Consider the following 27,652-nt stretch of genomic DNA (forward strand, 5'->3'; position numbering starts at 1 on the left):
ATGTCTCTTTAAAAAAAAAAAAACTCCAGGAAAAAAAAAATCATTACATTACCTCAAAAAACAGATATCATTAGCTCCTGCTTTGGGTCACAAAATATCTCCAATCCTGAAGGAATCTCTTCTTCCCCTCCCTGCAGTTCAAGCCCACACAGAATCCTATCTTCCTCATCAGGCCTTAGTTGATCATCCTCTCCTTTCTCTGAACTCTGTAGACGTACCATCTTGTCTATATCACTCCCTGCCACTTAATCCCACACTATTTTTCATTATAACACAAGACTTGCAAGTTTATCAGGTCTGTCTTCCATTAGAGTCTAAATACCAGAGTTCTTTTCTTTTAGTTCACACATCCTATTTAGCCCAACATGGTGTGCTCCTAAAATACTCATTAAAAGGATAAATGATATCCTTCAAATAAGTGTGCATGTGTAGCTCACAGAGAGCCAAGCAGAATAAATGTCATTCTATTCATACACTGAGTAACCAAATGGCAGAATACCTTAAACTTTAAAAATCAAATTAATGGAATTTTGACATTTGCAATCATGCACGAAGCCAACATCACGTACTTTAAATTTTGCCTTGACAGGAATAGATGTTTTCCTTGACTCACCTCGCTAACAATAAGTAAGTTCTAGCTGCAAACTCAGCTCCCCGCACAGCTGTTTCCCCTGCCATTTCAAAGCCCATCATGATCCTGTATTTTATTGGGCTTCATTGAAATAATATTCATTATTTTTCAAACATTTGTATGCTAAATGATAACCTGGAGTATCACAAATAAATAATTCTAGGAATTTCCAATCTAGTATAGTTAGATGGTTCACCTACTAGGTGAGCTTTAATATTTGTGCCTTATATCCCAAGAACAAATCCGAGAGGACAAAAGACATCTGCTTCTGTTATGGGTCTAACTTCATGAGAAGGTATGAAGTGTCACTCAGCACAGGAATTGACAATAGAATGAATGTTTTGAGTGCCTGAGTCAATCTGTGTAAATCACTTAGAAAAATCCCCAGCAACACAGTAAGTATTTGACAAGTGTTAGCTACTATTAGTAGTATTATTCATATTATTTACATATAAAATCATAATATTCAAGGTAATGTCAAAAAAAATTCAATCCCAGCTGTAAGTATTGACAACATTTGAAACCTAGATGAGTGTGGGGGTAAAAAGCAGAGTGTGATGAACTTGGTGCAGTTGTTCATAACTGGGAATTTACCAATTAAACTTTCAGGAGCATTAATGAGGAATGCAAAAATTAAAGTGTAATGAATTTATTATGTAAATATATTCCTTATCCGTATTTTCACTGTTATCACAAAAGAGCTAAAAGGAAACAACAATGATCCAATAGGACACATTTAATGAAAAATATATGGAACTCTATACATTTATGAAATATTACAAATGTAAAAGGAAATAAATGTACTCAGTTTATTTATCTCAAAGTCTTGGAGATTTTTTTTAAATAGACAAATGGTTAGGATGGTAAATTATATGTTATACATATTTCATGAGAAAAAAATTTTAAGTGTACATAAAACAATGCAATATTCTTAAAAGTAGCAACAACCATGCTGATACTTTGAAATTTTGTAACTTCTAGATAAACTACATTTATGAAAAAGTGTTAGGAGTCCATCAGAAGAGGAACTAATTTTTAAGCAAAATGGCATTAGGAAGAATGACTTGCTGACAAGTTTGAAAGGAGAGAAATTTACAGGTGCACGATCAAGATTTCCTTGGCTTTAAAAGGAAGCCCTACCCTAAATGTATAGTTAACTAGACTCTTCTGTTTGAGAAAAGGGGTACTGAGTTGAATTTGAAGAGATATAAAATATGATGTCATAATATGAAACCATCCCACCAGGTCAACCATCAGCTATTCAAAAAGCAACGTCTGCTCACTAGTGAAATGAGTGGTGCAGATCTTAAGCACTACAGGAGTCTGACATGAAGGCGATGGGGCTGGTGGCAGGGGAGGCTTTTTAGAGGCAGGCTGTGAGCCACGTCCTGAAGGACGACAGAGGGGCAGGAAAGGAGGTGGAAGATGCAAGACTTTGAGGGACAGTGAGCATGCAGAGAATTAACAGATGAAAGCTCACAATGGTGTGGCTGAATTTATCCACCCCTTTCCATTTCCTTTTCCATTTCTAGTGGCTGTAATCAGGTCCATGCGGTCCTGGGAGATGTACTAGTGTCTTGAGATTTCCACCCTGCCTCAACCCCTGCCGCCGACCCAGAGAACAACAGAGGCTGAGAGAGAAAAGCAAGAGCATAAAGTGAGACTGTACCCGTGGGATCCTGCCAAGTTTTACAAATGCAAACGGCGCTCATTGCTTCAATCAGTGCTTTATTATCATATTACTTTTAAAAGAATTAAAAACTGTATTACCAAAGTAGCCTCAGTGGCACGACATGCCTTAACAGCAAAGCAAGTTGGTGAGTAAGAAAAGAGGTGTTTTTTCATGTTCTGATTGTTGGTGACTAAGCTATGGCTCCAGAGTTCCTGCCTCGTGCCTGGTGATGGGTTCCCAGCTCCTCCAGGCAGTCGGATCCAGGAGCCCTCTCCGTATTTCCCCTTCCATCGCAGGCCTATTGGACTCTAGTTCATCTTTTTACATTTGTGTTCCCCCTCTCCGCCCCCGCCCCTCCTACTAGGTGAGGAGCTTAGATCAGGGACCCTGTTAAGACCCAGGTTCCGGAGTCAGAATGCCGCTATTCTCTAGCAGTGTGACCTCAGGTTAAATCACCCAACTTCTCTGGACCTCACTTTTCTGATTTATCAACAGAGATTGTGAGTCTATAAGTTAACTCATTAAAAGCACTTTAGATAGTTAGTGCATGCTTATAGTGAACATTCAAAATGTTAACTGTTTGACCCAGAGCCTAGCACAGGGTCTGGCATATAACGTGTGCTCAGGAAATACTACTGGAAGAAAGGAAGGAAAGAAGAAAGAAAAGGAAGGAAGAAGGAAGACAGGAAGGAAAAAAATTTTTTACTGAGTAGAAAAAACTTGTATTCCTCTTTGCATCTCTCCCAGAACCTAGCACAGCAATGAGTAGACCTGTGTTCAAAGAAAGGCTTCAAGGCAAAGATTCTACATAAAATGAAGAAACAAAGCCATTGATGGGGTGGAATTCCAGGTCCCCCTGAGAGATTTTTTTTGACCAGAGATCTTATCTTCAAGAAGTTCTATTCAGGCACCAACACAGGAGATACCCTTGAGAGCTCCCTGAACTTCACCTCCTGCAGGGGTGGGGTGAATATAAACGGGAACATGAAGAGCTGCACTCGGATTCCCGAAATATGGACCTCCTACAGTATGCACAATGCTGCTGTCACACCCTTCCTGAAATTTTGGACTCGTCCTTTCATAACAATTCACAGAAGCATTAGAATTTTGGAGCTAATCACTGGCTTGTGAAACACACCCAAGAATCAGCAATTGGCAGGTGTAAACCTGTCCAAGATTTTATGGGTGGAAAATAGGTGGTATGGATAACTTCACTTGGATTAACACCAGTGTTATCGAAAAACAACTTATTCCCCACAAGACTGCACTGGTTTTCCATCAGACATATGGACTGTATCTCACCTAAACTCTCCAACATATTGAAGAGAACTTTTATAAACATAAAGATGAGACTTTAATTTTAAAGACTGAAATATTTTAAAATTTTTGGGGGCAAAAGTCAGGGTTCTAGTTCTAGTTCCATTACTTTCTGAACCCTAAGGCCAAGGACAAGTCAGTCAACATCTCTGAAACGGAGCAGGAAGCCCTGCTGTGCCTACACTGGGTGGGGGACTGTTGCAACCATTTATTCATGCAACAAACATTTATTGGTTACCGACTATGGGCTTCCCTCGTGGCTCAGACGGTAAAGAATCTGTCTGCAATGCAGGAAACCCGGGTTTGATCCCTGGGTCAGGAAGATCCCCTGGAGGAGGAAATGGCAACCCACTCCAGGATTCTTGCCTGGAGAATTCCCTGGACAGAGGAGCCTGGAAGGCCACAGCCCATGGGGTCACAAAGAGTGGGACACAACCAAGATCTGAAAGCACTGAGGCTATGTTCTCTCCCTCTAAGAAGAAACAGGTTTGCTCAGGGCAAGTGATGTGTCCAAAGTACTTGCACTCTGGGTTTCCCTATAGGTCAGCACTGATTCTCGTTCCCAGATAATACTCTCTTTCTCTAGCTCTCTTTCTCTGCTTTTCTGCTGGTCTTTTCCTTCTCTGTAATAAAGCTGTTTAAAAGGCACAAAGACCAAGCAAGAAGAGACAGTGTCACTACGTTGACAGAAACAGGATTTGACCTTCAACGCAGCCTGAGCTGGATGCTTTACAATCAGGTGTGTGTGTGTGTGTGTGTGTGTGTGTGTATTAAGCCTGCCTTTGGAGAACTGAGCTCTGGCCCAGACATCTGAAAGAAATCAATTTGCCGTAGAATTGTGCAGACAACCACAGCTCTCCGCTTTGGTGAAAGAAACCAGACTGAGGCAGTTTGTAAAAACTTCTCTAATGGTGTGTGAGCGCCATCTGATGCCCAGAGGCAGGGGTGGCTTCAGTCTTTAGTTTCAGGCTCAACATACTAACCACAGAATGTGGTTATCAAAATAAGGAGCCACGCTCTAAGATCCATGAATTTTCTTGTCAATTTTCTTGTCAATAATGCATAGCTAGTAGCAGCCATTATGACTGCTAAAAACCTCGGTTGTAAGTGGGGTGTTCATATTTTTAAGTCTTTATTGAATTTATTATAATATTGCTTCTGCTCTATGTTTTGATTTTTTGGCCATGAAGCATGTGAGATCTTAGTTCCCTGACCAAGGATGAAACCCGCTGCCCTTGCATTGGAAGGTGAAGTCTTAACCACTAGACAGCCAGGGAGGTTCCCCCGTAGTTTTATCTGTATCAATTTTATGCTATACTTGTGGCCTGAGTCTTATCAAGATATAGATCATATACTTCTATGTATATTATATCACCTCCAATTTCACTGATTGAACTAACTTGCTAAGTACCTACTATGTGAGACACCCTTTCTTGGTACTTCGAGGAAACACAAATGAATAAGGAGAAAAAAACCTTGCCCCTAGGAGTTTCCCTGCTTGCAAAGGAGATAAAACATCTTGACAACTTAGGAGGAAAAAGCAATATTACCAGTGTTATGAGAGGGAATTGAAGGAAGCTCGGGGAACACTCAGACAGTGATCCACTCTCTTGTAGCTGAGAGGCTGAGAGGGTCTGGGGAGGTTTTTTGAAAGGTGGGTATGAGATCGTTTGGGGTGAGTGCTGCCCTGTGGTAGGGGGCATTCCTCTCCTTGAGACCCTGGTGGGCTCGGCCAGGGGAGAACTGTGGCAGGTATAGATCAGCCCACTACACTGAACCCTGGGGCTGGGGGTGGAGGGGCTCCTGATAACAGACGCAAGGGTAAAGCAGGAGAGTGTGCCTTGGGCACAGGAAGAAAGCTCAGGCGCTACTGACCACCCGTTCCCTGCCAATCCAAATGCCTATGGCCCTCAGCTCTGGACTCATCATCCAGCAGATTGATCCCTGCCCCCCAGGTGGGCTGAGACCACTGAACGTGGGCTTTGAATTCAGGAGTGCCTCCAGAGAAAGAACAAAGGTTGGGAGCCACTGCCTGGAGCCTGAACTTAATCAAACGCGCCTTCTTTTCACTACCCTCTGGTGAGCTCACCAGTGGGGTTTTAACTGCATACAAGTACGCTAGGACCTAGAAAGGCTTTCGGGGACATGCGGGCATGGACACTAGACCCTCAATTTCCGTGTGCTTCCCTAAAAGTGACTGCCCTGCACAGGCTCCGGGCTGGAGCAGGGTCACCCCCACCTCCCCTCCCACAGTCCTACCCCCTCACAAAGGAGAGATGTGGCCTTCAGCCCGGCGGACTGGAGCACTGCCCCAGGTTACCAGACTGGTGGACAATGTGAGAAAGCACCTCCTCTGAGGGCAAAGCAGAGCGAGTGAGGCAGGAAATCCTGAAGGATTTTGTCTTCTATGGCTGCGTGCATGTTCCCTCCACTCTATGACAAGAATTTAGACGTGGAATGCTGTCAAAGGAATGCATCTGAATGGCACTGAGAAAGAAAACCACTGTGTGTTAGAAAGATTTGGCTGCGTGGGGTGAAAATGAGGAAGAGTTTTGTCCATTGATTACATGGTGGGCATATTTTATGACTAGATAACTCAAAGCAATAGTTTCAAAAAGACATTTGAAGCACACATGCGATAATCTGGTAACTGCATATTTATAACTACTGAGCTTATATTTAAATATCAAGTATGTATGTGAGAGGGGAGATATAGATTTTCACATAATTTGGAGGCAATGAAATCAGAAAGAAAGGAAGGGGAAAGGAAGAAGAGAGAAAGACAAGGGCTCTGGAGGGCAGGAGCAATTCAGAATCTCTTTCCACTCACCTCACCCCTATTTGGGATTTTTTTTTTTAATTATTGGCTGCTCTGGGTCTTCATTGCATCGCAAGGGCTCTATAGTGGGCGGGCTCGGCAGCTGTAGCAGGCAGGTTCTCCAGTTGCATTCAAGGGCTTAGTTATCCCAAGGAATGTGGGACATTAGTTTCACGACCAGGGATTGAACCTACATCCCCTGGGTTCAAAGGTGGGCTCTTAACCACAGACCACCATGGAAGTCCCTATTTGGGCTTTATTGCGCAATTAGGAACCTTTTCTATGATGTGTATTGTTTCTTTGTTTCAACTTGTTTAATGTCCTTTAGTCAGAGACCAAATAGCCATACCTCACCCTTCCCAGCTGTCCTTCCACTTCTTTTCCTTTGGTATTTCAGTATCCCAAGCATGAAAGGTGTTAAAGGTATTCCTCCAGAAAGGATTCATGGCATGAGTCTGGGGAACGCTGAACACTCCCCTCTCTCCTAGAGAGTCATAATGCACAGCAGCTCTGTCTCCCCGTCTAGGCTGCAGGGGCCATGTCTATGGTGCTCACCACTGTGCCTACTTCACAGAGACCGAGTAGGCAGCCAGTGAATATGATGCGAATGGATCAGGGTACCAGAGGCCCTTAATAAAAGGGTATATATACGAAAACCTCGGCAATGTTCTTTAACCCCATGTTTTCCTGAGTATTTCACCCTAGAACTCGTGCGTGTGTGTCCTGCTAGAACACTTTTCCTGCAGAGACAGTCCCAGCAACAGTGGCAAATGGTTGTCTTATTAGACCTATTTAGAGACAGTTTCTTCACCTGGTAACACATGTTGCCTCAGGTACAGCCTAGCTCTTGGGTGCACAAGGGAACATAGGAATACTCACCACCCACATTTTGCTGGCTCTTACATTTAACTGCCACGCAAGACCTTAAACCCCTTGAGGCCCCTTCGTGTATTTCTGAGAATCCCCCAAGCCCCGTCTTAAACATAATCACAGGAGAGCCTGGTCAGGTATCAGGTGGAGCCCCCGGCCATCTCCTCTGGTGACATAAGATACCACCGCACCCTGGGAAGCTGCCTTCTCTGGAAGGCACCAGTGTCATCCCCTCCAGGCTGTCCCTGAGCATCATAACCACACCTGTTTCTTCTGCCAGCTACTGCCCCATTTGCCAAGCACTGCAGCCTGATAAACACCTTGTCCACTCTGCTGATGTTCTGGAATGACTGAGAAGCCAAAACTACTCTGCATTCTTTGGAATCTTCAGTGTGCCAATGCCACCTTGCATTCCATATCCGACTGGGGAGATCCTTGGTGGGGGTTATACTCTGCCTGCCAGGAAGTGCCTCATCCCCCAACAGAAGTAGGCTAAGATGTGGTCACCCAGAGAAGAATTTCCCAGAGATATATCTGAACATGGATACTGTGTGGGTTTGAGCTATGAACCACCCACCAAGTCAACAGACAGCACGGTGTTCAGCTCTATCCTCCCTGCAGAGCTGCTCTCTGCCTTCTCACCTCCCACTGGCCCAGCAATCAGCCCTCCTCTCACCCTCCTGTGGTGGAGCCTCTCCTCAGAGAGCACCAGAGGCCTTCTAATTGCTGACATCAGGGCACTTTTCATTCCCAGCTCAATAGACCACTCTGTGGCGTTCACCTCTGCTGATAACATTCTCAACCCTTGAGCTGTCTCCATTCTGGTGGCTTTCCACCTACAGTTTAGCTTCATATGTATTTCCCCTCCAATCCACCCCCCGCCACCCCCCCCCCCAAAAAAAACCCTCTTTATTGTGGCCAGAGTGATTTGTCTGAGTCTTGAAACATTAAGAACATAAGTAGCATATTCACACATTTAAATCTCTCTGAATTTCAGATCTGTATACTTAATGATCCAACATATAAGTCTATTTAAAGTTCCACAGACATTTTCAACTCAGTATGTTCAAATCTGAGCCTGTGTTCTCCCCCATCCACCAAAGCTCTTCTTGTATTTCCTGTTCCTGTTCATTTATTCAGAAATTCTTCAAAATGCTCTTATACATATATTATCTAATCTCTCCAAGAAACTCATAAGAGGTTGACTATTAATTTCCAGATATTCAGGAGAATAAACTGGAAATTTAGAAAGGTGATGTAAATTTTTCAAAGTCCCACAACAGGCAGGACATAAAGCCAAGGTTTGTTTTTATCCAACTCCAAAGTCTGTACAATATAAATGGACTTGCTGCTGCTGTGTCACTTCAGCCGTGTTCAACTCTGTGTGACCCCAGAGACGGCAGCCCACCAGGCTCCCCCGTCCCTGGGATTCTCCAGGCAAGAACACTGGAGTGGGTTGCCATTTCCTTCTCCAATAAATGGACTTAAAGGGCCCTAAAGCTGGGGATCAGGGTTTCCCTGCTGGCTCAGTGGTAAACAATCCGCCTGCCAATGCAGGAGATGCAGGTTTGATCACCAGGTCAAGAAGTTTCCCTGAAGAAGGAAACGGCAACCCACTCCAGTATTCTCACCTGGGAAACCCACAGACAGAGGAGCCTGGTGGGCTACAGTCCATGGAGAGGCAAGAGTCAGACACGACGTAGTGACTAAAACATGAACAACAATAACAAAGCTGGGGAACCTTATCTTAATCTTTGCACCACAGTTCCCTTTACAGTGTCCAACACAAAGAAGGTCTACAATAAGTATTTGGCCCTTAAATTACTAAATATTTCTTTATTGCCAAATATAAGCAAGCATTGTGCTAAGAATCAAGGGAGAAAGAATAAAAGAACAAGACATGGAACCTGCTCTCAAAGAGTTATTTTCTTGTTTAAAAAAAACAATACAGGCAAGAGTCAGAAAAGGGTGAACCATCACCACTATTCTTTAACATTACTCTGAAAGTGCTAACCAAAGTAATAAGATGCAACAATAAAATAAAGAGGAAAACACTGGAAAGGAGAAAAAGTCACCATTACTTGCAATGATATGATTTGCATAGCTGAAAAATCCAGTTTAAAAAAAAACAATTTTAAACAATTTTCTAGAAACAGAGAGTTCAGTTAGGTGGTCAGTTAAAAAATTAATATATTGAGATGGATAGTTTTCTTAAAAATCTAAAGTAATCATATAAAATATAATGAAAAAATCTTCCTTTTACTGTAAAATACAAATACCCAAGCATCAATTTAATAAGAACTATGAGAAAGCTACACAAGGAAAACTATAAAGTTCTTCTGAAATATATAAAATATGACAATTATTCAAAATATTATATTTCTAGATAGCTCAATATTTTTAATTCAATACTTTTCAAAGTTTATGTTTCATAACACTCCATTCAAAAGCCCAACATATATATTTTTGCAAAATGAAACAATAAAACCAAATTCATCCAGAAGAATAAAAATATAAGAGTAGTTAAGAATTGTAGGAGATAAGAGAGACCTATCCTTCCAGATACTGAAGCGTATCATTGAGCGAATCTATTACACAAAGGACAGACAAATCAATAGAATTTAATGGATAACTTAGAGGCAGAATCAAGATAAAATATTTGGGAGAAGATGAACTATTAAGTAATGCTATTAGGCCACAGGCTAACTCTTGGATAAATAAAATAGAATTCCCTACTTCATATATCAGCTACCTTTTGCTATACAACCAGGAAAACTCCAAAGCTTAGGGGCTTAAAAACAGCTTCCAATTATTTAGTTCACTTTTCTGTGGGACAGCAATTCAGGCTAGACCCAGCAGAGCAGCTCTTCTTCAAGTCTTGATGCTCTTGATGTCAGCTACTGCTCAGCTGATACCTTGGCTAGGGACCAACTGTTCTAAGATAACCGCACTGACATTTCTGGAAGTCAGCTGGAGTGATGGAGAGCAATAAGGCCACATGCTCACCCAGCAGGCTTGATCACCTGGTGGCCCTGGAGAGTTCTCAGAGAGCTAGGAGAAGCACCAAGGATCTCATAAGTTCTAGCCTTAGAAGCACATGCTGTCATTGCCACTGATTCTATTGGTCAAAGCAAGTCACAAGGCCAGACTTAAGTGCCGGGTAAACAGATTCCACCTTTTCATGGGTAGAGCTGCACCCTGACACTGCAGAAAGGAGTGGTCCTGAGAAGGATGGAGAATTGAAGATTGTAGCCATTTTTGCAACCTATCACAACTATTAAACCTGAATAAACATAGAACATATAATGATTTCGGTGAAACAATAAAATCACAGAAAACTTAGATGAAAATACGGAGAAATATTGATGGGAAGAGAACTGAGAGACAGTTTTTAAGCAAAACAACAAAACTAGATCCCATAAAAGAAAAGATGGATGGTTAATTCTCTAAACATTTAACATTTTCAGAAAAACACCATAAAAATATAAAAAGTAAACAAGGAGAGAAAAATTAAAATGCTAGGAAAGGGTTAATGCATAAAGAGTTTTCATAATTTTCCAATGTTAAAAAACATACATAAAAGTAAAAAATGTAAATTATCAATAATGATGTAAAAATATGTCCACCCTCAATAGTAATCAAAGGTATATAAACTAAACCGGTAATAACATATAATTGTTGGCCTGTATCGCAGTAAAGAATCCACCTGCCAATGCAGGAGAAGCAGGTTTGATCCTTCCCTGGATCAGAAAGATCCCCTGGAGAAGGAAATAGCAACCCACTCCAGTATTCTTGCCTGGAAATTCAATGAACAGAGGAGTCTGGAGGGCCATGGGGTCCCAAAGAGTCAGACACGACTTAGTGACTTAAACAATAAGAATCAGCAAAGATGTTTCTTTCTAATAAGACAGTGTTATCAAAGGTTTGGAACAAGGAATGAACACATGGTTGATGAAAATGTGAAGTAGAAGAATCTGGATAGTGGTTTGGCAATAGCTGGCAAAAAATTAAGGACATATATTTGATATTAAGAAGAGGTGGCAAGAATACACAGAACTGTACAAAAAAGATCTTCACGACCAAGATAATCACAATGGTGTGATCACTCACCTAGAGCCAGACATCCTGGAATGTGAAGTTAATTGGGCCTTAGAAAGCATCTCTATGAACAAAGCTAGTGGAGATGATGGAATTCCAGTAGAGCTATTTCAAATCCTAAAGATGATGCTGTGAAAGTGCTCCACTCGATATGTCAGCAAATTTGGAAAACTCAGCAGTGGCCATAGGACTGGAAAAGGTCAGTTTTCATTCCAATCCCAAAGAAAGGCAATGACAAAGAATGCTCAAACAAACTACCACACAATTGCACTCATCTCACACGCTAGTAAAGTAATGCTCAAAATTCTCCAAGCCAGGCTTCAGCAATACATGAACCGTGAACTTCCAGATGTTCAAGCTGGTTTTAGCAAAGGCAGAGGAACCAGAGATCAAATTGCCAACATCTGCTGGATCATCAAAAAAGTAAGAGAGTTCCAGAAAAACATCTATTTCTGCTTTATTGCCTATGCCAAAGCCTTCGACTGTGTGGATCACAATAAACTGTGGACAATTCTTCAAGAGATGGGAATACCAGACCACCTGATCTGCCTCTTAAGAAACCTATATGCAGGTCAGGAAGCAATAGTTAGAACTGGACATGGAACAACAGACTGGTTCCAAATAGGAAAAAGAGTACGTCAAGGCTGTATATTGTCACCCTGTTTATTTAACTTCTATGCAGAGTACATCATGAGAAACGCTGGACTGGAAGAAACACAAGCTGGAATCAAGACTGCCGGGAGAAATATCAATCACCTCAGATATGCAGATGACACCACCCTTATGGCAGAAAGTGAAGAGGAACTACAAAGCCTCTTGATTAAAGTGAAAGAAGAGAGTGAAAAAGTTGGCTTAAAGCTCAACATTCAGAAAACGAAGATCATGGCATCTGGTCCCATCAGTTACTGGAAAATAGATGGGGAAACAGTGGAAACAGTGTCAGACTTTATTTTTGGGGGTTCCAAAATCACTGCAGATGGTGATTGCAGCCATGAAATTAAAAGACGCTTACTCCTTGGAAGGAAAGTTATGACCAACCTAGATAGCATATTCAAAAGCTGAGACATTACTTTGCCAGCAAAGGTCCGTCTAGTCAAGCCTATGGTTTTTCCAGTGGTCATGTATGGATGTGAGTGTTGGACTGTGAAGAAAGCTGAGTGCTGAAGAATTGATGCTTTTGAACCGTGGTGTTGAAGAAGACTCTTGAGAGTCCCTTGTACTGCAAGGAGATCCAACCAGTCCATTCTAAAGGAGATCAGTCCTGGGTGTTCTTTGGAAGGACTGATGCTAAAGCTGAAACTCCAGTACTTTGGCCACTTCATGCAAAGAGTTGACTCATTGGAAAAGACTCTGATGCTGGGAGGGATTGGGGGCAGGAGGAGAAGGGGACGACAGAGGATGAGATGGCTGGATGGCATCACCGACTCGATGGACCTGAGTTTGAGTGAACTCCGGGAGTTGGTGATGGATAGGGAGGCCTGGTGTGCTGCAATTCATGGGGTTGTAGAGTCAGACACGACTGAGCGGCTGAACTGAACTGAACTGAACTGATTTGAACCCAGTTGTTCCTTTTTTCCTTTTTTAAAAAAATAAATTCTTTTTTTTTTTTTAATTTAACGAGTGAGGCAATTTACTAACCCAGCATCACTTGCTCGAACGCTCCTTGCTGTCAGCCATCACCTGTCCGGCGATGCCATCTGGACCCTCCCTCCATGAGGTGTCAGCCTGTGGGCCCCTCTCAGAGCTTTCCCGCCTTTTTCAGAGGGCCCTGCGCTCCCGCCTGCACTGAGGAGGCAGGATGCCGGGTCCCTGTGCACCGCTATGTCTCAGTCACCAAGCCTCTCCAGGTGTAAGGGACAGGGACAGGTGTAAAACTGGTTCTCATGGTCCAGAGCAAGTGCTTGAAGCCAGCTGGCTAACACTGCCTACCTGTTCAGTGATTTCGGCCTCTCAGATCCTCTAAGCAAGGCTGCCGGGTGCTGACAGACTCCCAGGGGCCTCTCCCCATCACTTGGTTTCTAGCTGCCTTCGCCCCCTGCCAGGGCACCGGGAGCAACAGCGTTTCCCACGCAGCTTCCGGGCATTGGGGGTCTCAAGAGAGTTCCCCGTGTTCTACCGCTGGTCTCTCTCTGGACACACTGCTGTGCTTATCCACAGACAGGAATGGGTAGGGAGAGACATTTGTGGGTGGCAGGATTTTTCCTGTTTAGCTAGAATTATTTATTTTCTTTTTAAATTTTTTTAATTTTTTTAAATTTTATTTTATTTTTAAACTTTACATAATTGTATTAGTTTTGCCAAAAATCAAAATGAATCCGCCACATATTTTTTCAATTGAAGTATGGCAAAAGAGTCGGACAGGACTGAGCAACTGAACTGAACTGATAACTGCTGTTGAATATATATATCACAGGGGTATAATGTAATGTGGTATTGGAGAAAACTCCTGATAGTCCCTTGAACAGCAAGGAGATCAAAGCAGTCAATCTTAAAGGAAATCAACCTTGAACATTCATTGGAAGGACTGATGCTGAAACTGAAGCTCCAATACTTTGGCCACCTGATGCAAAGAGCCAACTCCTTAGAAAAGACCTTGATGCTGTGAAAGATGGAGGGCAGGAGGAGAAGGAGGCAACAGAGGATGAGATGGTTGGATGGCATCACTGACTCAATGGACATGAGTTTGAGCAAACTCTGGGAGATGGTGACAGACAGGGAAGCCTGGCAAGCCGAAGTCCATGGGTTCTCAAAGAGTCGGACATGACTGAGCAACTGAACAACAACAAATAATATGAGTCACAATTTTTTTTTTTTAAAATATGGAACACTTCACGAATTTGCGTGTCATCCTTGCGCAGGGGCCATGCTAATCTTCTCTGTATCGTTCCAATTGGTTATATCCCATTTTTAGTTATATGAATGTTGGCTGTATTCCCTGCAATGTACAATATATCCTCATAGATTATTTTATACCTAATAGCTTTTATCTCTTACTCTCCTTTCTTCTCCCCACTAATAATCACTAGTTGTCTATATCTGTGTCTGCTTTTTTGTTAATATTCATTAGTTAGCTGTATTTTTTTGATTCTCTATAAAAGTGATAGTGTACAGTATTGGTTCTTCTCTGTATGACCTACTTCACTTGGCATAGTGCCCTCCGAGTCCATTTATGTTGCTGCAAACCGCATATTTTTGTTCCTTTTCATGGTTGAGTAGTATTCCTTTGAATATATACCATATCTTCTTTGTACGTTCATCTGTTGATGGACTCTTAGTTTGCTTCCAAATCTTGGAGGTTTGTAAATCACGCTGCTATGAACATTTGGCCACCTGATGCAAAGGGCTGACTCATTGGAAAAGACTCTGATGCTGGGAAAGATTGAAGATGAGAGGAGAAGGGGACAACAGAGGATGAGATGGTTGGATGGATCACCAACTCCATGGACATGAGTTTGAGTAAACTCCAGGAATTGGTGATGGACAGGGAGGCCTGGTGTGCCACGGTTCACAGAGTTGCAAAGAGTCAGACATGACTGAGCGACTGAACTGACCTGAACTGATGAACACATTGGGGTAGTATCTTTTCAAGTTAGTGTTTTGTTGGGGCGGGGGCATTTCTAAGTGATACGGTAGTTTCATTTTTAGTTTTTTGGGAAACGTCCATACTGTTTTTCACAGTGGCTGCACCAATTTACACTCACCAACAGTGTAGAGGGTTCCGTTTTCTCCACATCTTCACCAACATTTGTTGTGTCCTTTTTGGTGATAGCCATTCTGACAGGTATGAGGTGATATCTCATTGTGGTTTTTATTTGCAGTTCCCTGATGATTTAGCAAGGATGATTACTGAGAAAGGGACATTGGAACAAAGCCCTGAAGTTGTGAGGGAGTTAGAAATCTGACTGGAGCAACCCATGCAGAGGGGACCACCAGTAAATGGTCTAATTCTGAAGCATGCCAAAAGTGTTTGAGGCTCGGCCCAGAGGCTGGTGTGGCTGGAGTGGAGTGACCAGGAGGAGCAAGAGTAGTGGAGCCATAAGGCCAGAAAAGTTACGGGGATGAGGCACAGAAGCAGTGACCATGGAAAAGGAAAGGTATGGAGGGACTTGGGGGCAGCTTGGACAGGTGTAGCTTGGAGAAGTGGGATATGGAAGAGGGTAGGGGTTGGAGGAGGAAGATCTTTTAACTTCTGAGTGAGATGGGGAGTGTCTTGAAGAAAGGATGACGTGACCTGCCTTACTTATAAAAAGGACCTCTCTGACCACTCCAAGAATAGACTGAAAGCAAGAGTCATAGTCAGAAAGAAAGTCAAGTTAAGAAACTCAAGCTAAACAGGAAAGGAAATGATAGCGGCTTAGTCCGAGGCGATAGCAGTGGAGGGAGTGAGAACTCGTCAGATATAGAGTGGACAGAGGATGTGAGACAGGAGCAAGATGACTCTGAGCATCTTGGCCTGAGTAAGCAGAAGGACAGAGTTGCCACTGTGACATGATGTATGACATGTGCTCAGTCGCTCAGTTGTGTTGGACTCTCTGCAGCCCCATGGACCACAGCCTGCCAGGCTCCTCTGCCCAAGGACTTTTCCAGGCAAGAATACTGAAGTGTGGTGCCATTTCCTACTTTAGGCGATCTTCCTGACCTAGGGATCAAACCTGGGTCTCTTGAGTCTTTTGCATTGGCAAGCATGTTCTTTACCATGAGCGCCACTTGGGAAGCCTGGCAAAGTTGCCATTAACCAAGATGAAAAATGTTCAAATGGAATTGACTTGGGAGAGAAGACCAGAAATTCACCTTTTGTCATGTGAATTTGAGATGTTTCCTAGACAAGCAAATAGAAATGTCAGGCAGACTGTTGATAAGTCTAGGGTTGAAGAGGGAGGGTCTAAAGGAGAGATGAGTTTAGGCAGGGGGAGGGGTGACAGCAGATTTCCAGCACCATCACAAGTCAAGCTGCCATCTAGGAACTAGGGACGTGGATTAGGCATGCTTATCATTTCATCGGACTTCCCTGGTGGCTCAGACGGTAAACCGTCTGCCTAAAATGTGGGAGACCCGGGTTTGATCCCTGGGTTGGGAAGATCTCCTGTTGAAGGAAATGGCAACCCACTCCAGTACTCTTGCCTGGAAAATTCCATGGATGAAAGGGCCTTGTAGGCTACAGTCCATGGGGTCGCAAAGAGTTGGACACGACTGAGCAACTTCAATGTCAAAAAAAAATGTCAGTATCATTTCATCACAGCCTTCTCTAAAGTGTGAAAAAGAAGCTTTACACTAAAGATAGGCCTAAAGTCACAGTCTTTGCCATAGTAGCCCATGTTTAGCCTCACATTGCCAGGAGAAGCACTAGTTTAAAGTTGCTATTGAATTTTTTCCTGAAACAGCATGTACAATTCTCTAAGGTTGTGTTCCCAAAACAGAGAATCCAAAGAAGGTGGCAAGCATATCCTTCAGTTAAGTTCAGTTCAATCTCTCAGTCATGTCCGACTCTTTGCGACCCCATGAATTACAGCACGCCAGGCCTCCCTGTCCATCACCAACTCCCGGTGTTCACCCAGACTCACATCCATCAAGTCAGTGATGCCATTCAGCCATCTCATCCTCTGTCATCCCCTTTTCCTCCTGCCCCCAATCCCTCCCAGCATCAGAGTCTTTTCAGGTGAGTCAGCTCTTCACATCAGGTTGCCAAAGTATTGGAGTTTCAGTTTCAGCATCAGTCCTTCCAATGAACACCCAGGACTGATCTCCTTTAGAATGGACTGGTTGGATCTCCTTGCAGTCCAAGGGACTCTCAAGAGTCTTCTCCAACATCACAGTTCAAAAGCATCTGTTCTTTGGTGCTCAGCTTTCTTCACAGTCCAACTCTCACATCCATGCATGACCACTGGAAAAACCATAGCCTTGACTAGACAGACTTTTGTTGGCAAAGTAATGTCTCTGCTTTCGAATATGCTATCTAGGTTGGTCATAACTTTCCTTCCAAGGAGTAAGCGTCTTTTAATTTCATGGCTGCAGTCACCATCTGCAGTGATTTTGGAGCCCCCCAAAATAAAGTCTGACACTGTTTCCACTGTTTCCCCATCTATTTCCCATGAAGTGATGGGACCGGATGCCATGATCTTCGTTTTCTGAATGTTGAGCTTTAAGCTAACTTTTTCACTCTCTTCTTTCACTTTAATCAAGAGGCTTTGTAGTTCCTCTTCACTTTCTGCCATAAGGGTGGTGTCATCTGCATATCTGAGGTGATTGATATTTCTCCTGGCAATCTTGATTCCAACATGTGTTTCTTCCAGTCCAGCGTTTCTCATGATGTACTCTGCATAGAAGTTAAATAAACAGGGTGACAATATACAGCCTTGACGTACTCTTTTTCCTATTTGGAACCAGTCTGTTGTTCCATGTCCAGTTCTAACTATTGCTTCCTGACCTGCATATAGGTTTCTCAAGAGGCAGATCAGGTGGTCTGGTATTCCCATCTCTTGAAGAATTGTCCACAGTTTATTGTGATCCACACAGTCGAAGGCTTTGGCATAGGCAATAAAGCAGAAATAGATGTTTTTCTGGAACTCTCTTACTTTTTCGATGATCCAGCGGATGTTTGGCAATTTGGTTCCTCTGCCTTTTCTAAAACCAGCTTGAATATCTGGAAGTTCACGGTTCACATATTGCTGAAGCCTGGCTTGGAGAATTTTGAGCATTACTTTACTAGCCTGTGAGATGAGTGCAATTGTGCGGTAGTTTGAGCATTCTTTGGCATTGCCTTTCTTTGGGACTGGAATGAAAACTGACCTTCTCCAGTCCTGTGGCCACTGCTGAGTTTTCCAAATTTACTGGCATATTGAGTGCAGCACTTTCACAGCATCATCTTTTAGGATTTGAAATAGCTCTACTGGAATTCCATCACCTCCACTAGCTTTGTTCATAGTGATGGTTTCTAAGGCCCACTTGACTTCACATTCCAGGATATCTGGCTCTAGGTGAGTGATCACAACATCGTGATTATCTTGGTTGTGAAGATCTTTTTTGTACAGTTCTTCTGTGTATTCTTGCCACCTCTTCTTAATATTTTCTGCTTCTGTTAGGTCCATACCAAAGGTTAAAATCTCCAAAGGAAACCAAAACTTTACAAAGTTACCTTTTAACTCACTCCTTCATTAGCGAGGGCTGGACTTCCAGTTCCTAGAAATTACCCATTTCTAAAACAGTTCTGTCACTACCACACTCCAGCGCTTTGTATCTAGGAAGTCAGCTCTTCAAGCTCCAATTTCCTTACCTGGAAAGGAAAGCAACTGGCCTAGCTCACTGAGTTTCAAACCTTGTACTGATTTGTTTGAAGCGGGGCAGGTGAAAGCTGGTACGGGCTTTGAGCAGACCCCAGTTTGGCTCACCTCTGCTCTGAGTCCCAACTCTGTGCAGATGCTTAGGCACCACAGGAGCACAGCTTGCAATTACTGGACTAGCTGGTCCCTTCCCAGCTCTGAAGTTCTCTTTCTCTCTTACAACCTTCCTGAATATGGCTGTAGGGTGAAGTCAAGCAATAGTGAGGATCAGGAAGGCAGAGAGTATAGCAGTGTTGGGGATTTTCTCCCCGGGACTTGGAAGCAACGAACCTGAATGACACTTGGACAGTATCTTGCAAGGACTGACCAGTTTATTTCTGCAGTCAAGCCTTTTTATAGAAGCAGGAACAAAGAGCTTAGAGTATACAGCCAGCAGAGCGTGTACAGGGTTAACACCTAATCAGTAAAAATATTTCAAGGACAGCGCACTCTAAGTGACCCATGTGCTTATCCCATAACCCGTTTTCTCAAGCAACATCCTTAATATTTATTATTAAATCTTGGCGCCAGGCATAACCAAAGGCAGGAGATGTTTTTCTGCCCGCAGCACCAAGCTGGAGTACTTCTGGCCCTTCGCCATTTTCCCAAGGACTTCCTCCAACCGGCTATTTTGTACTGGGCTTCCCAACATATCCTCCTTTTGTTTTTAATTTAAGCATGGCAGCTGCTAGTTAGACTCCGTTGTGAGAGGCATGGAGTCTTGAGTAGAGACATCTATGTCCTATAAGCAATGACAGAAAAAGCAGGGTGATTAATTCATATATAAAAATGTTGCTTCCTGAAAACCAAGTTTTAGGGTCTAGAGACGATAGGGTTTTGGTTAAAGTATCATAAAATTGAGTGCTGTACAATTCCTTAGGTACCTTAACTTGAAAATTAGCAACTTGTTGTTTCAACAAGTTGATGTCTAACCTTGAGTTATCTGTGAGATCCTGCAAATGTGCTTTAACTTTATCCCAAGGATATTCAGTGCTATTATAGGGCATGTTAGTCAGACAAAAAGAAGTAAAATTCCAGTGACAACGTATACGTGTTTGGAAAGTCAGTTGCTGCACTTGATCTCCTAAGTGGATAACCACAGTTCGTAACTCATTAATTCATGTTTGTAATTGCTGATCTACTTGAGCTTGTCGAGTCCAAAGATCATGAGAGTCTTTGTGCCAAGCAGTGATAAAATCATGATTTTGTATAGAATTATGTAAAGCCATACGGGACAAAGTTCCTACAGTCACAATGGAGATAAGGCTTAGGATGCCTGCAACAATCCACCCAATGATGCGTTTAGATCGCCTAAGTCCAGTTTTCAACAATACAGAAAGAAATACAGGATCAGTCCAAGGCTCAGTTAAGTTTACGGGAAGCCGTAACTCAGATCTTTGTTTAACTAGTGCAATGCTAGCATTGTGATATGAAATGGTGTGATTAAGGCAGGTATACAATGCACATGCAGTACAATTGACAATCTTGGTCGATAAGTCAATATCAAAATCCCTACAATAAACAAGTACGGAAGATGAACACATGATTGAATATAGCCAGTACTATTGTATAGGAAGGTATAATTAGAAGGACAAAACATACCCACAGTCCCATAAACACTAGTGAAGTGCTCTAAGGCTGCTGGAATTTTCCAAATGTGCCATTGCTCTGGCCCCACAATGGGGACGACAATCCTGGGTCATGGGGGTGATAAGCCCCCATTATACCAATTCAGCAATATGTCCTTATTAGTCCAGAAACTTGTCTTAGATTTATGAAAACCTCCAATGCTTGATCTATTAAACCAGGAGCAGTTATGATGTTCCTCCTGCTCTTCAGAACAGTTTACAAACAACCCGTGAGGTCCCCAGTCAACAAATTTAAATGTATGATTAGTATGATTTTGCTGAATTACAGAAACTTTCCCAAATTGGCCTCAACAATCAGACCTATGTAACAGTTGTATCTCCTGTTTTCTTCTCCAAGATACAGTATGACATGAAGGTTCCTCTGGTTGAAAAAGCGAGTTCGAATAGTTGGCTATCTGGCCTGGATGATGTCACTCAGAGCCATCGAGTAAGAAAGATGCCGTAGCAAACATTCCCAGACGCAAAGCAGTCCCACTGTTGGCAGAGTATGCCCAGCACTGTGGGAAGACAGTCATGCAAAGGGGGTGAGATCCGAAACAGATAGGCAAGGTTTTGAATTCCATGGAAATGTTGATTGGTTTTCCCTCATCTTCTTCATGAATTGGTTGCTTTATGGACCAGGGACTTGGAAAATGCATGCTATCATTAGTAAAGATCATAGGGGTTTTATCTACCCAATCCACTATGGAGAGAAGTGGTGGGTTGGGTATGTATGCCCAATAAACATATTCTGCACTTACCCCAGAGGAAGAGGAAAGAACAGCTAACATTGCCAGAAACAGCTTATCTGGAGTCATAGGAGTTCCAGTACTCTTCAGTGTCTGCTCAGCCTGACAAGTCATGTTTTTCACTTGAGCCCGTGTCGGGTAAGGATTCAGACGATGGCGTTTCCTCATTGACAAGACCCTTCTCATCAACTTCGTCACTTCCCGAGGGAGTCCGGTCTTGGGGTCCCTCTCGGTAACGGACATGGCAAAGGGGAACCCAGATTTCCTCTCCATCTGCAATGACAAGACCATAACCCTTGCCTAGGAGTCATAAGATTCCTGGCAGCCACTGATTAAATTGCTTATACCATATTAGTGTATTGATTTCTAATTTGCTGTTTTTGTCTCCTGCAAAATGTCTATCTGCACGACTGTCAGAATTTTTTTTGTTAAGTTTAACAAATTTAGGGAATAAAGAGTTAAAGATAATAATAATTGAGGGTTCATAGGATAAGAAGTGTATCTCCTCTTCCATATTCCCCCTTTCTGTTATTAAATGAGTTTTTAGGGTGTGGTGGGCTCTTTCAATAATGGCTTGACCCTGAGGATTATAGGGTATTCCTGTAATGTGTGTTATGTTCCATTCTGATAAAAATGAATGAAACGAGTGTGAGGTAAATGCAGGCCCATTGTCTGTTTTCAGGACTGAAGGAATCCCCATAACAGGGAAGGTGAGTAAGAGTGCAGAAATGGCGTGTTTGCTGGATTCTGAAGAGATAGGTATTGTCCAGATAAAGTCGGAAAATGTATCAACTGAGACAAAAAGCAAAGAAAACTTTCCTAAGGAGCAGTGATGAAGTCAGATTGCTGAAGGAAATTAGGTTGTTGCCCCCGGGGGATTAATTCTTGAAATAGTAGTCCGTAAATGCAGAGGGGCGCAGACATCACAGGTTTTAATAATATGCCGTGCTTCAGCAAGAGGAATATGGTATTTAGAGTGCAATCTGTTAGCATTGGTATGAAGATTAGCATGTTCGTCACTGGCAGACGTAAAAATGGGAGCTATGAGCCTGTCAATAGCATCATTTCCTGTAACCAGAGGGCCAGGTAAACCTGAATGAGCACGTATATGTGCAATAAAGAAAGTTCCGTATGTGAGCGAATTAAAGCTTGAGTCTGTGAAAAGAGAGTATATAATTCTTCATCTAGGTTATATAAAAAGGCAGTAACAAAATCAGGAAAAAGGGAAGCAAGGTATTTGGAATCAGTATATACATTGAAGGATAATTGTTGAAGCAACAAAAGAGCATATAAAGCATACAACTCAACTCTTTGTATTGAAGAATAGGTGGCGGGTAATTTCTCTTTGATATCAGGGCCGACAATCCCTGCTATGCCTTTCTTGTTGCCATCAATGAAATAGGTGGGTGCATTGGAAATAGGCTGGGATGCAATATTAGTTACAATGAATTTAGTACATTGTAGAAAGTCCCATAATTTTCCTTTCGGCAAATGAAATGAGATAACATTTTGAAAATCATTTCATGCCATTTGCATGGTCAAGTTATATTGTAAGGCAATTTGCAATTCCTTTTTTGTCAAGGGAATGTGTATTGCATATGGATCAAATCCAGTCAAAGTTTGTATATGGCTTCTTCCTGACACAATTAAGTGCCCTATTTCCTCAATATATGATACAATTTTTTTAGACTGTTTAGTATGTAAATATACCCATTCTATTGGGCTATGTTGAGCTATAACTGCAGCGGGCTAATGTTCAGTGGGGAATATATATATAAAGAAACTGGTTGATCATAATCTAACCGAGTTGAAAAAGATTGTTGAATGCGTTTCTCCACTAAGGCCAGTTCTTCTTTGGCCTCTTTTGTTAGTTGCCTAGGGCTATTAGGGTCAGGGGATCCCTCTAAAATTTTAAATAGATTTTGTAAGGCATAGGTGGGGATGCCAATAGATGGCTGCAGCCAATTAATATCTCCTAGCAATTTTTGAAAATCATTCAGTGTGTGTAGAGATTGCACAGAAATTTGAATTTTTTGAGGTTTGATTTTAGATTCTTCCATAACATGTCCTAAATAATTAAAGGGTGCTTTCCATTGAATTTTATCTGGCGCAACAAGCAGGCCATGATTTTGAAGAGTAGTAGTAACTTCATTGTATAACTGTTGCAAACAGAGTTCAGATTCCATAGAAAGAAGTATATCATCCATGTAATGAATTATAAACACAGTAGGACATTTATCTCTAATAGGTTGTAATAAAACAGATATGAGATATTGGAAAATGGTAGGAGAGTTCATCATACCCTGAGGTAGCACCTTCCATTGAAATCTTTTAACAGGAGCCATGTGATTTATAGAAGGAACTGAAAAGGCAAAACATTTTCTATCTTTAGGGTGCAGAGGTATAGTAAAAAAGCAGTCTTGTAAGTCAATGATAACTACAGACCATCCTTTTGGTACCATAGAAGGGGAGGGCAATCCGGGTTGTAAGGGCCCCATAGGTAACATGGTATTATTAACATTTCTTAAATCTATCAACATTTGCCATTTTCCTGATTTCTTTTTTATTACAAAAATAGGGGAATTCCACGGGGAAAATGAAGGTTCTATATGAGCTTTTTGTAATTGTTCATTTACTAATTGCGTAAGAGCTGCCAATTTTTCTTTAGTTAGGGGCCATTGAGGTGTCCATACTGGGGTATCAGATTCCCAATCAAGAGGCAGTGGTGTTAACTCAATGGCCCCCATTAAAAAGGTTCATTTAAAGAAATTGTGGCTTTCGTTTGTTCAAGAAAATCCCATCCTCATAAATTGATAGGGATATTAGTAATATATGGTTTAAGATAAACTACAATTTGATCAGGGCCATACACTTGTAAATAGGATGCATTGACAAAAGTTTGTGTGGCATCAGTTTCACCCACTCCTAATAGTCTAGAAGGAGCCACAACCTTACCCCAATCAAGGGGCCATTCTGCAGCTCTAATGATTGAAATGTTAGCTCCGGTATCTAACATGCCTGTGAATATTTTTCCCCGTATGCATAAAGTAAGCATGGGTTTCTGATGTTCCTTTAATAAGGTGGATAGTGCAGCTGTAAGGTTGGTACTGCCAAGGCCTCCCTGCCGAACTTTATCAGATGCCTTCATTGGTTTGACATATGGCAAAAGTAATAATTGTGCAAAACGTTCCCCTTTTTGTAAGTATACATTTCCCATTTTCACAACATTTACCATAACATGTATTTCCCCTTCATAATCTTCATCCACAACACCAGTCAATACCACTAAACCTCTCATTGTGCAGCTACTACGTCCCAAAATTAGTCTCACAGTCCCAGGTGGAATCAGGCCATAATATCCAGTGGGAACTTTGTGGGGGTTGTATAATTCTATTAGTTCCATATCATAAGGACTAGGTATATCAATGCAAGCACTTTTAGATGTAGCTGCTTGTAGCGTCGTAACGTTAGGTCCTCCTTTTGTAGTGGGGCTAGAGGACGGCCCCTTTATCAGTTTCCCTGTCGTTTTTGTTGTGCACCAGGGTTCAAAGTGTTTCCATCCTTATCAAATTTAGAACGACATTCATTCAGCCAATGGAACCCCTTTTTACATCTTGGACATACTCCTGGGGGTCTCTTCTTATTAGTAGTAGTATTATTTTTTCCAGCCTGTGTTGGCATGCGACATTGTTTTTTCATATGGCCGGGCTTCCCACAGTTAAAACATTTGGCATTAGCAGCTTTCTGTACATTAAAGGTTTCCAATGCTGCCAATTTTGCTCTATGGGACACAGATCTGATATCCCTACATGCTTTCAAATATTCCATAAGAGAGCCAGTCTCTCGAATTGGTCTGAGCACGGATCGACATTCCTCATTAGCATTTTCAAAAGCAAGTTGTTTTAAAATAATATTTTGTAAAGTCACATCCTTAATTGATTTCTCAACTGCACCCTTTAATTTTCCTATAAATTGAGAATATTCCTCCTCATGTCCTTGAATAATCTTAACAAATGAACCATCAGAGTTAGCGCTATCAACTTTTGCCCATGCCCTGCAGGCAGTTTTTTTAATGAAATGTAACATCTGAGAGGTAATATTAGCTAATTGCGCAATCATATTCGCCATGGCTCTTGTTCCGGTGAGTCTATCATAGGTTAAATTGGCAGGGTTACCATGAGATTGCTGGTCAATCAGCATTTGTTGGGCCTCATCATTAACCCATATTTGCCACTGAAGTAATTGTTGAGGATTCTGAATTATCTTTGCTATTTGAAAAAAATCATATGACATCCAATGGTCAGCCCATCCTCTGAGAAATTCTATACAGTAAGGAGAAGTAGGTCCATACAGAGTGCATGCTTTCTTAAAGCTAGACAACATGCCAAAATCTAGATTAGCCCAAGTATTTTGGCCTTGGGCAGGTTGATTAAATTGCATTGGGAAAGCGAAAGCACAAGCAGGCATCTCCGGAGGAGGAGTGAAATGATTAGTACGAGCAAAGTTAGCAATTGCTGTTACAGGCGGAGCAGAAGGAAAAACCTCAGATTTGGGCTGTCCGTTGAATGAAATGACCTCCATTCTAAGTGGCTTCAGTTTTGACACATCCTTATATATGTCTCTAAGTTGTTTTTCTAAGGATTGTGTCTGATTGAGCATAACATTCTTATATTTCAAAGCACCTTGCATATCTTGCTCCTTATGCTCATATTCATGTAAAGATTGAATAGTTTTTTACTTCCAAATCAACGTTATGCCCTTCAATTTGTTCTATGATAGCCCGTATGAGTGACCATGTAACCCTTGCCGATATGCTTGCAAAACATTATTTTTAACCCTTTTCTATATGTCTAGATTGAGTGTCCCCTCTTCTGGGAACCATGAATTGTTCCAGTAAAATATGATAGCAGTCGTTCAACTGATCTCTTGAAACATTAACACTGCTTTGTTTCAAAAAATGATGCATTATGGAAATGAAAGGAATTTTACTGCTATGTTGTCCCATCCTGCTTACCTCTTTCTGCAGGGCTCGTCGCTTTGTTCAGCCTTCCTTTCAAGTCCCTGTTCATGGCGCCACTTGTTGGGGATTTTCTCCCCTGGACTTGGAAGCGACGAACCTGAATGACACTTGGACAGTCTCTTGCAAGGACTGACCAGTTTATTTCTGCAGTCAAGCCTTTTTATAGAAGCAGGAACAAAGAGCTTAGAGTATACAGCCAGCAGAGCGCGTACGGGGTTAACACCTAATCAGTAAAAATATTTCAAGGACAGCACGCTCTAAGTGACCCATGTGCTTATCCCATAACCCGTTTTCTCAAGCAACATCCTTAATATTTATTCTTAAATCTTGGCGCCGGGCATAACCAAAGGCAGGAGATGTTTTTCTGCCCGCAGCACCAAGCTGGGGTACTTCTGGCCCTTTGCCATTTTCCCAAGGACTTCCTCCAACCGGTTATTTTGTACTGGGCTTCCCAGCAAGCAGCACATGGGAAGGGGCTTTGATGAAGGAAGTGGGGTCACCACAAGCAAGAATTTTCCAAAACACAGTATAAGCCATGTGGCACTCCAGACAGTTGTGGTGATGCCATTGCAGGTGACAGATTAATCTGATCCATGACACTTAATGGAGGGGGATTTTCACTCCGTTAAACAAAGGTACTTTGGGGAAAGGCTTCAGATACTAATTTGAGTTCATATTGATTTCTTAGATGCCTATTGTGGATGTGTGACTGGTGTTTGGACCCCAGCCCTACATCTAATCCATCGTTCAGATCATGATATCCTTATTAGGAACTGTCCCTAAACCCGTCGTACAAAACAAATTCAAATTTTCCACACATATTTTATAGCAAGGCCTCAAAAGGTGACTCTCTATTCTATTTGACCTTCACATCTTGGGTTTGGGGAATTTTTAGTGCCCACAGATGCAGGATTCTCAACATTTCATTTTACAAATGGAAATGGTTCTCATGCCCCAAGCAGAGGCACGTGGAGGGACCTCTCCAGATGAGCTCTGCCTCTGCAGTCACTTTTCCAATCAGGCAGCCCCAGGGTCAAGGACTGTGAGGAGGGACTTGCCAGAAGGCTTCAGCAGCCCCTGCACCATAATCCACCTCCCGGACAGCCCTCCTTGCAGTCACTGCAGAGTTACAGGAGGGTCTGCATCTCCCTTAGCGTCTAAAACCACAGCAACCATTACACTCTTCCTCCCACTTCCTCCTCCATTTCTCCCTGTCCTGCAAACCCTGATAATAAATATAAAAAGAAATATCAGAAAACAAATGCACAATTCTCTTGTCTTTGTTATATAACCACTTTGACTGCAACCTAAGAATCTAAGTTGACTTGATTCCAGTGAATCAGTTCAGTTCAGTTGTTTAGTCATGTCTGACTCTTTTTGACCCCATGGACTGCAGCACGCCAGGCCTCCCTGTCCATCACCAACTCTCAGAGCTTGCTCAAACTCATGTCCATCGAGTCGGTGATGCCATCCAACCATCTCATCCTCTGTCGTCCCCTTCTTCTCCTGCCTTTAATCTTTCCCAGCATCAGG

The 27,652-nt window shown here is 42.3% G+C and overlaps 1 protein-coding gene and 1 non-coding gene across 6 annotated transcripts in view; both read right to left on the minus strand.

The window, feature by feature from the left end:
- LOC112581374 (pyrin domain-containing protein 3-like) overlaps window positions 1-26,468 on the minus strand; it is a 52,319-nt gene extending 25,851 nt beyond the window's left edge. Inside the window, exons 1-4 of one of the 5 annotated variants that reach the window (XM_044934493.2) lie at window positions 26,114-26,468; window positions 23,402-23,461; window positions 21,112-21,372; window positions 19,037-19,464 (exon numbers count right to left, since the gene is read on the minus strand). In XM_044934493.2, the coding sequence (XP_044790428.2) occupies window positions 21,197-21,372; window positions 23,402-23,461; window positions 26,114-26,168 (291 nt within the window). In that variant the 5' untranslated portion in view covers window positions 26,169-26,468 and the 3' untranslated portion in view covers window positions 19,037-19,464; window positions 21,112-21,196. The other 4 variants (XM_044934491.2, XM_044934492.2, XM_044934490.2 and 1 more) reach the window with 4 other exon arrangements.
- LOC112581474 lies at window positions 14,220-14,326 on the minus strand. The gene has a single exon (XR_003106057.2). It is a non-coding gene; the product is annotated as a U6 spliceosomal RNA (small nuclear RNA).
- Window positions 26,469-27,652: the final 1,184 nt, after the last annotated feature.

This window comes from Bubalus bubalis, chromosome 22 (assembly GCF_019923935.1).
Source record: "Bubalus bubalis isolate 160015118507 breed Murrah chromosome 22, NDDB_SH_1, whole genome shotgun sequence".
Classification (NCBI taxonomy): domain Eukaryota; kingdom Metazoa; phylum Chordata; class Mammalia; order Artiodactyla; family Bovidae; genus Bubalus; species Bubalus bubalis.